We start from the raw sequence: 13,526 nt of genomic DNA on the forward strand, positions 1-13,526 counted from the left end.
CTTGGTACCAAAAGAGATTGCGACCTTTCCTGGTAGGGCAAAGTGACAGTGGGGTGAATGTTTTGAGTGTCCAGGAAACTGTTAGTACTAAGAAAGGTATTCAAGAAAGTAGCAGGACACAAAATAACACAGAAAAGTGAGTTGTGCTTCTAAATACTGACAACAAACTCTCTGAAAAAGAAATTAAGAAAACAGTTCTATTTCAAATATGTCAAAAAGAATAAAGTACTTAGAAATAAATTTAATCAAGGAAGTGAAATGTCTATACACTGAAGGCAACAAGACACTGATGGAACAAATTGGAAAAGACACAAATAAAAAAATGTCCCAAGTATATGGATTGGAAGAAGTCATACTGTTCAAATATCCATACTGCCCAAAGTGATCTACAGACTTAATGTACTGTGTGTCATAATTCCACTGGAATTTTCCAGAGAAATAGAAATGCTAAAAATCTTATGAAACCACAAAAGACCTTGGATAGACAAAATAACGTTGAGAAAGACAAGCAAAGGTGGAAGCCTGGCTCTTCTTGCCTTTGTTCAAGACAATATGATACCAGCATATACATAGATACACAGACCAATGGAACAGAATAGAGCCTAGAAACACAACCATGCACATATAGTCAAGTAATCTTTGACAAAGGCACAAAGAATACACAGTGAAAAAGATAGTATCCTCAGTCAACAAATAGTGTTGAGAAAACTGAATATTTGCATGAAAAGTATCAAACTGGAGTCGTATCTTACATCATACTCAAAAAATGCAGAATGGATTTAAGACTTAAAAATGAGATCAGAAACCTTAAAACAGTTAGAAGAAAACATAGGGGAGAACTCTTTATCGTTTGTCTTGGCAATGTTCTGGGGATTTTAGTTTTTTTTGTTGTTGTTGTTCTTTGTAATTTGACAACAGAAACACAGGCAAGAAAAATAAAAATAAATGGCACTACGTCAAACTAAAAAGATGCTGTATAGCAATGGAAACAATCAACTAAATGAAAAGGTGGAATAGGAGAAAAATTTGCAAGCCATGTATCTGATAATATAAAAGGAACTCAGACAACTCAATAACAGACTAATTAATTGAAAATAACTAAAAAAGGAGCAAAGAACCTAAATATTTTCCAAAGAAGACATACAAATGCCCAACAGCTATATGAAAAGGAGCTCAGCATCACTAACCACCAGAAAGATGATAATCCACACCATGGTAAGAGATCACCTCATACCTGTTGGGAGAGCTATTATCAAAAACCAAGTGATAACACGTTTTGGCAAGGGTGTTGAAAAAAGGGAACCTTTGCACACAGTTGCTGGGAATATAAATTGTCACAGCCACTATGGAAAAGAAGTGTGGAGGTTCCTCAGAAAATCACAACTGTAACTATCCTACGACTCAGCATTGCCAATTCCTTGTATGTAGTCGACCCTTGAACAACACAAATTTCAACTGTGCAGGTCCACATATAGATGAATTTTTTTCAATAAATACATTGGAAAACTATTCAGAGGTTTGAGATGACTTGAAAAAACAGGTGACTCGCATATCCTAGGAATATAAAAAGATTAAGAAAAGCTGTCATGAATGCATAAAATTTATGTAGATACTAGTCTATTTTATCACTTCATGGGAAATAGATGGGGAAACAGTGGAAACAGTATCAGATTTTATTTTGGGGGGCTCCAAAATCACTGCAGATCGTGAGTGCAGCCATGAAATTAAAAGACGCTTACTCCTTGGAAGGAAAGTTATGACCAACCTAGATAGCATATTCAAAAGCAGAGACATTACTTGGCCAACAAAGGTCCGTCTAGTCAAGGCTATAGTTTTTCCTGTGGTCATGTATGGATGTGAGAGTTGGACTGTGAAGAAGGCTGAGCGCCAAAGAATTGAGGCTTTTGAACTGTGGTGTTGGAGAAGACTCGTGAAAGTCCCTTGAACTGCAAGGAGATCCAACCAGTCCATTCTGAAGGAGATCAGCCCTGGGATTTCTTTGGAAGGAATGATGCTAAAGCTGAAACTCCAGTACTTTAGCCACCTCATGTGAAGAGTTGACTCACTGGAAAAGACTCTGATGCTGGGAGGGATTGGGGGCAGGAGGAGAAGGGGACGACAGAGGATGAGATGGCTGGATGGCATCACCGACTCAATGGACGTGAGTCTGAGTGAACTCTGGGAGTTTGTGATGGACAGGGAGGCCTGGTGTGCTGTGATTCATGTGGTCGCAAAGAGTCAGACATGACTGAGTGACTGAACTGAACTGAACCATAAAATATACACAAATATGAAAATATTAAATTTATCAAAAGTTATGCGCGCACACACACACACACACACATGCACACACACACACTTATGGACCATGAATAGCACTATTCGTCCCTGATGAGCAGTTTCAGTAGTAAATTGTGATCTCAAAAAACTGACCACCAATGGTTTTCAGGTAGTTCTCATTGTGTTTACTATGATATATTGTAAACCTTGAATAACATGATAGGACTCATATGAAGTGCCCCTAGTGGTGCTGGAAGTGCTCTCAAGAAGCAGAGAGAAGTCACGACATTATGCAAAAAAGTTGAATTGCTTGTTGTGTACCACAGTTTGGGTCTGCAATCGTGGATGCCACCATTTCAAGATGAATGAATCCAGCATAAGGACCACTGTAAGAAAAAGAACAGGAAATTTAAGTGCAGCTACACCAGCAGGTGTGAAAACCTTGTGCTTTTTTGAACTACATTTTTATCTTGTGTTTAAAATATAGCTTGTATGTGGGTGCAGGATTGCTATAAGCAAGGCATACCTATAGACTCTAATATGATTGAAGAAAAATAAAAGTCATTATGACAACCTAAAGCAAAAGGCGGGTGTGAAGGATCTAAAGCTGGAGAATTTAATGGCAGCAAAGGATGGCCTGACAAATTTAGAAAGAGGTTTGACTTAAAATATCAAAATAACAGGAGAAGCAGCTTTTGCGAAATCAACAGGCAACAGATGCATTCCCAGATGCCATTAAGAAAATCACTGGGTATTAGCTCTTCACGGGATAGCTATCCCAGAGTCTGGGTTGCTATCTCAATTTAGTTCCCTCAGATTGCCCTCGGGGCATTCAGACACGGGGTCCTTACCCTAAGCAATGCAGCCTGTGCCTCCGTGTCAAGCCGCCCCCCCGCCACCCAGCCTTGCTAGTGGCAGACGTGAGTGTCTAGGCTGCTGCTCCACTGGGAGTTGCCGTTAGGCATGTAATCTGTGGGTTTTAATTATTTATGTATGTTTTTTTTTTTTTTTTTTCCTCCCGATTGTATTTCCCTCTAAGATTCCTAGGCTCACCACAGACCCGCCAGTGAGAGTGTTTTGTGGTGTTCGGAAGCTACTCTCTTTAAGACTCCCTTCCCGGGATGGATTCCATCCCTACCTCTTTTATCTCTATGTTTATCTTTTATATGCTGTCCTACCTCCTTTTGAAGACAATAAACTGCCTTTGTAGATTCCTGATGTCCTCTGCCCGCATTCAGAAGTTGTTTTGTGGAATTTTCTCAGCATTCAAATGTTCTTTCAATGAATTTGTGGGGGAGAAAGTGGTCTCCCCATCCTATTCCTCTGCCATCTTAGGACTGCCCCTTGAAACATGGGATCCTAATTCCACAACCAGGGTTTGAACTCATACCCCTTACACTGGAAGCACAGTTTTGTTTTCTGTAATTTGAACGTTTATTTTTTGCTTGGGGATAGCCGATTAAGAACATTGTTGACAGTTTCAGATGAACAGTGCAGGGACTCACCCATACATAGACATGTATCCACTCTCCCCCAAACTCTCCTACCATCAATATTGCCACATAGCACATAACCAAAATAATTAAGAGAGATACAGGAGAGAAAGAGATAATGCTCACTAACCATATGATTATCTGCATGTGCAAATTCAGACACCCTCAAGTCATCAAGGGCTTACAAGATTATCAGGTGCTATGCTTCTATGTAGAAAGTAAATACTTAATTTTTTTAATTAAAAATATTTATTTTTGTCTGCTCTGAGTCTTAGCTGTGACACTCGGGATCTTTGTTGCCACATGCAGGCTCTTTAGTTGTGGCATATGGAAGTTCTAGTTGTGGCACATGAACTCTTAGTTCTGGTATGTGGGATCCAATTACCTGACCAGGGATCGAACCTGGGCCCACTTCACTGGGAGTACCGAGTCATAACCACTGGACCAACAGGAGGGTCCTGAAAGTAAAGATTTTAGAACCACCCTAAATCTGGTGGCTCAGAAAGTAAAGAATCCACCTGCAATGTGGGAGTCCTGTGTTTGATTCCTGGATTTGGTACATCTGCTGGAGGAGAGCAACTCACTCCAGGATTCTTGCCTGGAGAATCCCCATGGACAGAGGAGCCTGGCAGGCTACAGTCCATGGGGTTGTAAAGAGTAGGACATGACTGAGCAACTAAGCAGACACCCAAAATCTGGCTGAGGAGAAGAAATATATCAGCTCTTTTTCTCTGACAGCATAACATCTGTCCTGAGTTCCTTGATTTCTGCTGCATTTTCCTAATCTTACATCACTTTGGGGACTGAGACCCGTTTTCTCCAAGATTTGCTAGAGGGTAACTGCTCAAGTGTTCGTAGGAATATGCATTTCCCAGGAAGCCTTTAATCAAGCAACAGAAGCTGATATCAGAACTCCATAAAAGAGGACTGTGGAGACAGTGACTCCTGATTATTGTGGTCACCCAAACAGCTATCTTAGCTCAGTAGAAGGAGCAGTCTCAGGCTGTGGTAGATGTAGTAAGGATGCTGAGCAAGAGGAATCCAGAAGGACTCGATTTGCATCCCTGCTGCCTGTTTTCGGAGGCCCTTATGGACTACGATCACATGAGAGTCACCCTGACTTCCAACTTGGAATTCTCAAGGAGACTAGGACCTTGATGTAAGACAAGTAGCTTCACAAAGCAGAGAGTGGAGTTACAGGGTTCGTCCCGTGTCAATGTGAGGACGTGAAAGTGCACTCACAGTAGCACACACTGCATCGAAGGAGGCCCTGGAAAATTTCTATTGCTGTGCTGCCCAGGAATCTGAGGGCACAGATGTCAGGTTGATTTCAGTCTGGAAATTCTCAGTGAGGTGAGGCCTCTGTCTAATAGGATCAGCCTAGTTTCGTGGGTGGACGAACCTGAGCCCAAGCAGGACCTCAGATGACAATGCTGAGTGTTAGCGGGGACCCCTGGAGAGGGAGCCAAACAGCATTCTGTAAATTCTTAGCTCTGAGAGACCCGGAACAGCTACTTCTAAGGGGTCCCCACATTCCACCTGTGTGAACTCAGGGAGGACAAGGCCTTCTCTAGCAGGATAGGGCCCCAGGTCTGCAGAGGGGTGTCATCTTGACCATAACCGGACTTAAGGTGAGGACGATCAGTGCTAATGAGAGGATCTCCCCAGAGCAGTGCTCTGATTCCTTCCACTAGGGACTTGGGTTGGAGAAGGAAATGGCAACCCACTCCAGTGTTCTTGCCTGGAGAATCCCAGGGACGGGGGAGCCTGGAGGGCTGCCATCTCTGGGGTCGCACAGAGTCGGACATGACTGAAGTGACTTAGCAGCAGCAGTAGCAGGGACTTCAGGAGGCAAGGGCTTTGTTTGGGGGCTGTAGGACTTGGGTTCATAGATGGATGCGTTCAGGGCTCTGATAAACTGCACACGTAGGACCATGAGAGCGAATCCAGGGACAGATGAATATTGAGCTACCGGGCTTCCCGTAGCATGCTGCCCTTGCCGTCGACCCCAGACGACCTCACGTAGGACCCTACGCAGCTCCCCTCCACTTCCGGTTCGAAGGCGAGGAGCTCGACCAGTAGCCGCAGCAGCCGTTTGGCGGAGTCTTAGTGTCCAGGACTCGTCTGGAACCAAGGTGAGGACCTGAATGTAGCTGAAGGGACTTTCCCAACCCTCCCAGTAATAAAAGTGACCCATCCACATCCCACCCCTGTGATATGGCTCTTGTGGGCCCCTCAGAGCTATCGGCTGAATGTGGTCTAGAGTGTCTCAGGTAAGGCGTTGGTTTGGGGGGGTAGGCCCAGATTCTACCCCATAGGAGGTCTAGGACCTAGACTGTGGCCCCGAGGGCTGAGGAGCAGAGTTCGACACTGCAAGAGGGCCACACTGAGCAACTCCCCTATATTGGGCTCTAGGAGGCCTCGGTTAAGCTGGCCAACTGTGGTGCCCCCTGGTGTCCACTGGAGGTGGTTTTGGTGAAGTGAGAACCGTGCTCTAACCGAATAAACCCAGTTCAACAAAGGGAGCTAGTCTGCAACATGATTCATGGTTGTGACGCTGAGTAAGGATGGCGGCCACTTCCTTAAGAAACAGGGCCACATAAAGGGCCAGCCCTGTTTTAAGGCCTGGGAGAATTGGGCGTTTTGACATGATACTTCCCGGGACATCTCAGGGAAATGAGCAACCAGGTCAAAGTGGTAGCCTTAGGTTATTAAGGGAGGGTTTCAGATTTGCCAGGGGTCATGGTGAGAACATCGGGGGCTGTGGATATGTTCCACACCACATCATTCGGACCAAATCCTCCCTGACGTCATCCCTGGCAGACCTCAAGAATACATGTCAATCCCCACTGTGGGCTAAGGAGTGGTGAGCTAAGGCAGTGGTGAACAGAGGGAGAGCTCCTAGACCCTGTCATGAGTCAAATGTAGACCTTGGTTACTTCTATGTCCTGGCTGTTGTAAATAGTTCTGCAGTGAACATTTGAGTACAAATGTCTTCTTCCATTACTGTTTCCTCAGGGTATATGCCCAGTAGTGGGATTGTTGGCTCATGTGGTAGTTTTATTCCTAGTTTTTTATGCAAAGTGAATTAGGTCAGAAAGAGGAAAGGCAATATCATATATTAATGCATTTATATGGAATCCAGAAAGATGGTACTGATGAACCTCTTTGCAGGACAGCCTGACTATGCAGACATAGAGAACACACTCGTGGAAACAGTGGGGGAAGGAGAGGGAGGGACGGATTGAGAGAGTTACATTGAAAATGTACACATTACACATTTATTATGTAAAATAAATAACCAATGGGAATTAGTTTTATGACTCAGGGAGCTCAAAGCCAGTGCTCTGACAGCTTAAGAAGGGTGGGATGGAGTGGGAGGTGGGAGAGAGTTTCAAGAGGGAGGGGATATACAGTATACCTATGGCTGATTCATATTGATGTGGGGCAGAAGATAACACAATATTGTAAAGATATTATCTTTCCATTAAAAATAAATAAATTTGTTTTAAAAAAGACATATAGAAGAAAAGAGGAGGAAAAAAAAAACAAAATTTAACTTTGAATTGGGATCTTGGATGGGACCACAGGGACGTCAACCTGCCTGCAACAGCTTCCATTCTTAGGAGACCGTGTTTGGGAAGATGAGATCATCTTCACTTCCTCCTATGGGGACACAGGGTGATTGGCTTTTACTATCAGACAGGTATCAGTTCAGGAGAAAGAGGAGGTTCTCTGCCAGGAGCTCAGTTGAGGAATCCGAGTGAAGACTCAGAGCATGCATCCCAACCCTCGGATTTCAGCCCAGGAAATCTCAGGGATGGGCTGTGAGGTTGAACATCTGCTTTACTGTTTTATACCAAGTCTAGGGGAGGGGAAATGTCTAGTCTAAAGGTGCAACCACCAATCAGCAAGTGGAGAATAGTGCCCAGCGTTTTAAGGAGCCAAGGTAAGGACCATGAATGATGATCCCAGTGAACTCAGGATAGAAAAGACCCTACTGAGCTCTCAGCACTGGGTATCCCCTGGGAGGGAGGTGGACTGAGGTATCCCTTCACTTGCTTCTGGATCATGTGGAGGTCTGAAGTGTCTGCATCAGAGTAGCAGAGAGAAGGGTGCCCAGGCTCCACTAGGACTTGATGTGATAATACTGAAGATGAGCTGAGAAGACCCCACTGCCAGCCCTTGCTGTCACCTCAGTAAGTCCAAAGCACGGCTGAGAGGACGCAGAGGACAAGTAAGCCTCTGTTCTTCCTCTGGGATTCTCAGGGGACAGGCTAACCAGGAAAACAGGAGCCTTGCGGGTTCCTACAGCAGTGTCCTCAAGGAAACCTGCAGAGGCGGCCTTTGATTAAGCCAAGGTAGAATCTCCCTGTTTTAAGGTGCTCATATCACCTCATTCTCCATCCTCCAGGTGCCCCAATCTCCTGTCTATTGGCCCAGACCCCTGCCTGCAGTCCCTGACCACAGCCATCATGCGCCATGGGCAGAAGAGTAAGCACTGTGCTCATGAGAAACGTCACCAAGACTGGGCTGAGACCCAGGGTCTTCATGATCATGCTACCACATCTGGGGAAGAAGAAACCACCTCCTCCTCCCCTCCTGATTCAGAGAGCACTCCCTCAAGCTCCTCTGCTGCTGGCACCCTGAAGGGTCGTCAGGGAGCCCAAGGCACCACCAGTGCTGCTGCAGGTGCTATATGCAAAAGATCTGGTGTCGGTGGCACAGCAGACTTGAGATCTGGTGCAGGGGCCAAGGGCCAAGTTCAGGAAGGTGAAAATTACTCCCAGGCCTCAGCTGCTGCTGAGAGCTGTCACACAGATCTGACCAGGGAGTCAGAGAGATTGCTGTGGTACATGCTGTTTAAGTATATGATGTGGGAGCTCATTAAGAGGTCAGAAATGCTGAAAGTTATCCACAGAAGTTACAGGAAGCAATTCCCTGAGATCCTCAGAAGGGACTCTGAGTGCATGGAGCTGGAGTTTGGCCTGGTGCTGAAGGAAGTCAGGCCCAACAGTCACTGCTATACCCTGGTGAGCAACCTAGATCTTAGCGACAGTGAGTCTATGAGAGGTGACTGGGGGCTGCCGAAGAATGGTCTTCTGATGCCTCTGCTGGGTGTCACCTACCTGAATGGTCACCACGCCTCTGAGGAGGCCATCTGGAAGTTCCTGAATATGTTGAGCATCTATGATGGAAGAAGGCACTTCATCTTTGGAGATACCAGGAAGCTCATCACACAAGATCTGCTGCAGGAAGAGTACCTGGAGTACCGCCAGGTGCCCGGCAGCGATCCCCCTCGCTATGACTTCCTGTGGGGTCCTAACACGCTCACACAAAACAGCAAGACAAAAGTCCTGCAGATTTTGACCAGGGTGAATGATTCAGCCCCCGACACCTTACAGCCATGTTATGAGGACTCTTGGAGAGAGGAGGTAGAGAGCTCTGGAGCCAGAGCTGCAGCCGGGACCGGCCCGTCTGCCTCAGCCAGCACTGGCCCTTCTGCTCGGCCAGTGCTGGCCTTTCTGCCTCGGCCAGACCTGGCACTTCTGCTGCAGCTAGGGCTGACATGTCTGCCATGGCCCGGCCCGGCCCTCCTGCCTCGGACAGGACTGGCAATCCTTCCTCGGCCAGATATGGCACATCGGCCTCGGCCAGACATGGCACATCAGCCTCAGCCAGGGCTGACATATCTGCCAGGGCCAGTTCTGGCCCTTCTGCCTCAGCCAGTGCTGGCCCTTATGCCTTGGCCAGTGCTGACCCTTATGCCTCAGCCAGTGCTGGCCCTTCTGCCTTGGCCAGACCTGGCATTTCTCGTGCAGCCAGGGCTGGCACTTTGGCCTCGGCCAGTGTTGACATGTCTGCCAGGGCCAGACCTGGCCCTTCTGCCTCAGCCAGTGCTGGCCCCTCTGCCACAGCCAGACGTGGCACTTCTGCTGCAGCCAGGGCTGACATGTCTGCCATGGCCAAGCCCGGCCCTTCTGCCTCAGCCAGTGCTGGCCCCTCTACCTTGGCCGGACCTGGCACATCTGTTGCAGACAGGGCACACACTTTGGCCTCAGCCACTGCTGATATTTCTGCCAGGGCCACGCCCAACCCTTCTGCCTCAGCCAGTGCTGGCCTTTCGACCTTGGCCAGTCTTGGCACTTCTGCTGCAACCAAGGCTGGCACTTTGGCCTTGGCCAGTGCTGACATATCTGCCAGGGCCAGGCCTGGCCCTTCTGCCTCAGCCAGTGCTAGCCCTTCGGCCTTGGCCAGTCCTGGCCCTTCTGCTGCAGCCAGGGCTGACAATTTGGCCTTGGCCAGTGCTGACATGTCTGCCAGGGCCAGGCCTGGCCCTTCTGCCTCAGCCAGTACTGGCCCTTCGGCCTTGGCCAGTCCTGGCACTTCTGCTGCAGCCAGGGCTGGCACTTTGGCCTTGGCAAGTGCTGACATGTCTGCCAGGGCCAGGCCTGGCCCTTCTGCCTCAGCCAGTGCTGGCCCCTCTGCCTTGGCTGGACCTGGCACATCTGTTGCAGACAGGGCACACACTTTGGCCTCAGCCAGTGCTGATATTTCTGCCAGGGCCACGCCCAACCCTTCTGCCTCAGCCAGTGCTGGCCTTTTGGCCTTGGCCAGTCTTGGCACTTCTGCTGCAACCAAGGCTGGCACTTTGGCCTTGGCCAGTGCTGACATATCTGCCAGGGCCAGGCCTGGCCCTTCTGCCTCAGCCAGTGCTAGCCCTTCGGCCTTGGCCAGTCCTGGCCCTTCTGCTGCAGCCAGGGCTGACAATTTGGCCTTGGCCAGTGCTGACATGTCTGCCAGGGCCAGGCCTGGCCCTTCTGCCTCAGCCAGTACTGGCCCTTCGGCCTTGGCCAGTCCTGGCACTTCTGCTGCAGCCAGGGCTGGCACTTTGGCCTTGGCAAGTGCTGACATGTCTGCCAGGGCCAGGCCTGGCCCTTCTGCCTCAGCCAGTGCTGGCCCCTCTGCCTTGGCCAGACCTGGCACTTCTGCTGCAGCCATGGCTGACATGTCTGCCAGGGCCAGTGATGGTCCTTCTGCCTTGGCCAGTTCTGACCCTTCTGCCTTGGCCAGACCTGGCACTTCTGCTCCAGCCAGGGCTGACATGTCTGCCAGGGCCAGGCCCGGCCCTTCTGCCTCAGCCAGTGCTGACCCTTCTGCCTACGCCAGTGCTGGCCCTTCTGACTTGGCAAGTCCTGGCTCTTTTGCTGCAGCCATGGCTGGCACTTTGGCCTTGGCCAGTGCTGACATGTCTGCCAGGGCCAGGCCTGGCTCTTCTGCCTTGGCCAGACCTGGCATTTCTGCTCCAGCCAGGGCTGCCATGTCTGCCAGGGACAGGCCCGGCCCTTCTAACTCGGCTAGTGTTGACCCTTCTGCCTCAGCCAGTGCTGGCCCTTCTGCCTTGGCCAGACCTGGTACTTCTGTTCCACCCAGGGCTGGTACTTCGGCCTCGGCCAGGGCTGACATGTCTGCCAGGGCCAGTGATGGCCCTTCTGCCTTGGCCAGTGCTGACCCTTCTGCCTTGGCCAGACCTGGCACTTCTGCTGCAGCCAGGGCTGGCACTTTGGCCTTGGCCAGTGCTGACATGTTTGCCAGGGCCAAGCCTGGCCCTTCTGCCTCAGTCAGTGCTGGCCCTTCGGCCTTGGCCAGTCCTGGCACTTCTCCTACAGCCAGGACTGACATGTCTGCCAGGGCCAGGCCTGGCCCTTCTGCCTCAGCCAGTGCTGGCCCTTCGGCCTTGGCCAGTCCAGGCACTTCTGCTGCAGCCAGGGCTGGCACTTTGGCCTTGGCCAGTGCTGACATGTCTGCCAGGGCCAGGCCTGACCCTTCTGCTTTGGCCAGTGCTGACCCTTCTGCCTTGGCCAGAACTGGCACTTCTGGTACAGCCAGGACTGACCCTTCTGCCTTGGCCAGTCCTCGCACTTCTGCTGCAGCCAGGGCTGGCACTTTGGCTTTGGCCAGTGCTGACATGTCTGCCAGGGCCAGGCCTGGCCCTTCTGCCTCAGGCAGTGCTGGCCCCTCTACCTTGGCCAGACCTGGCAATTCTCCTCCAGCCAGGGCTTGCGCTTCTGCCTCAGCCAGTGCTGGCCATTCTGCCTTGGCCAGTGCTGGCCCTTATGCCTTGGCCAGATCTGGCACTTCTGCCTTGGCCAGACCTGGCACTTCTGCTGCAGCCAGGGTTTGCCCTTCTGCCTTGGCCAGTGCTGGCCCCTCTGCCTTTGCCAGACCTGGCACTTCTGCTGCAGTCAGGGCCGGCATTTCGGCCTGAGCCAGGGCTAACATGTCTCCCAGGGCCAGACCTGGCCCTTCTGTCTCAGCCAGTGCTTGCCCTTCTGCCTCAGCCAGTGCTGACCCTTCTACCTTGGCCAGACCTGGCACTTCTGCTCCAGTCAGAGCTGACATGTCTGCCGGGGCCAGGCCTGGCCTTTCTGCCTTGGCCAGTGCTGACCCTTCTGCCTTGGCCAGTCCTGGCACTTCTGTTGCAGCCAGGGCTGGCACTTTGGCCTTAGCTAGTGCTGACATATCTACCAGGGCCAGGCCTGGCCCTTCTGCCTCAGCCAGCACTGGCCCTTCTGCCTCAGCCAGTGCTGGCCCCTCTGCCTTGGCCAGGCCTAGCACTTCTGCTCCAGCCAGGACTGGCACTTTGGCCTCGGCCTGTGCTGACTCCTCTGCCTTGGCCAGACTTGGCACTTCTACTGCAGCCAGTGCTGGCCCTTCTGCCTTGGCCATACCTGGCACTTTTGCTGCAGCCGGGGCTGGCCCTTCTTCCTCGGCCAGTGCTGACCCTTCTGCCTTGGCCACACCTGGCACTTCTGCTGCTTCCAGGGCTGGCAGTTTGGCGTCAGCCAGGGCTCACGTGTCTGCCATAGCCAGGCGTGGCATTTCTGCCTTGGCCTAGCCTGGTCCTACTGCCTTGGCCAGTGCTAGCACTTCTGCCTCGGTCAGTGCCCACTCCAGGGCTACATCCAGCCGCTCATCTCACCCCTGGTGTTGTCTGAAGCCTGTTCTTCACTTCGTGGTTGGAAAAGCCTTTCAACCTCTGTTCCTAATATGCATCAATAACTTGTTGACTTCCCCCCAAAATTTTCAGTATTACTTTTCTCAACAGAAACTTTATTTAGTTTAATGATAGAAGTATATTATTTACATGGGTACACATTGTTTGCTGTTTGTTAGATTTAGGAGTAAGAGTTTTGTTTTTTGAAATACATACTGGAAATCCTTAAATCACTTGTGATGCAGGATGAGAATAACATCACTTTAGGATAAGAATATGCTTAGAAATGTGAAAGACACCACACTAAGAGAGGCTCAGAACATTGATACATAAATAGAGATATAGCTGAAAGCTAGTCAGTTTTTGGTTTACTTTCCTTTCTGTTTAGTCTCCCTTTTTGTAAAGGTAAAAGTTATATATCTGAATCTGCTCATGTTTTTCAAGAATGTTTGAGAATATAAATTATCACAAATGATTTATTCGTGGTTCTTCTTTTACACAAACATCAATTGAGCATCTGCTCTTAAGAAGTCTTCATGCTTATACTGGTGATATTTAGTCAAAAATGTCCCAGCCTCTTCCCATTCAATTATAGTCTCTCAGAGAAGCTATCATCCTATGGAAGAGGCTGAGATGCTCTCTACCTCAAGAAGAAAAAGAAAAAAGGGTAAAGTGGGGTTGGAAACAGCATATTACTTTGTTTTCATTGCTAGGCAGAATTTTTGCTAGATTCAGGAGGTTGGGTATTTTTTTTT

At 49.5% G+C, this 13,526-nt stretch overlaps 1 protein-coding gene across 1 annotated transcript; it reads left to right on the forward strand.

Annotated features, from left to right (window-relative positions):
- The first annotated feature begins 8,248 nt into the window (after nucleotides 1-8,248).
- Nucleotides 8,249-13,246, forward strand: LOC147340064 (melanoma-associated antigen B1-like). The gene is made up of 2 exons (XM_086388405.1): nucleotides 8,249-9,288; nucleotides 12,240-13,246. Exons 1-2 carry the CDS (start codon nucleotides 8,249-8,251, stop codon nucleotides 12,670-12,672), a joined length of 1,473 nt encoding a protein of 490 aa, XP_086244531.1. The 3' UTR covers nucleotides 12,673-13,246.
- The last annotated feature ends 280 nt before the right edge of the window (nucleotides 13,247-13,526 follow it).

Source organism: Bos grunniens, chromosome X, assembly GCF_055505025.1.
Source record: "Bos grunniens cultivar Pamir isolate PY7600 chromosome X, Bosgru_T2T1.0, whole genome shotgun sequence".
Taxonomy (NCBI): domain Eukaryota; kingdom Metazoa; phylum Chordata; class Mammalia; order Artiodactyla; family Bovidae; genus Bos; species Bos grunniens.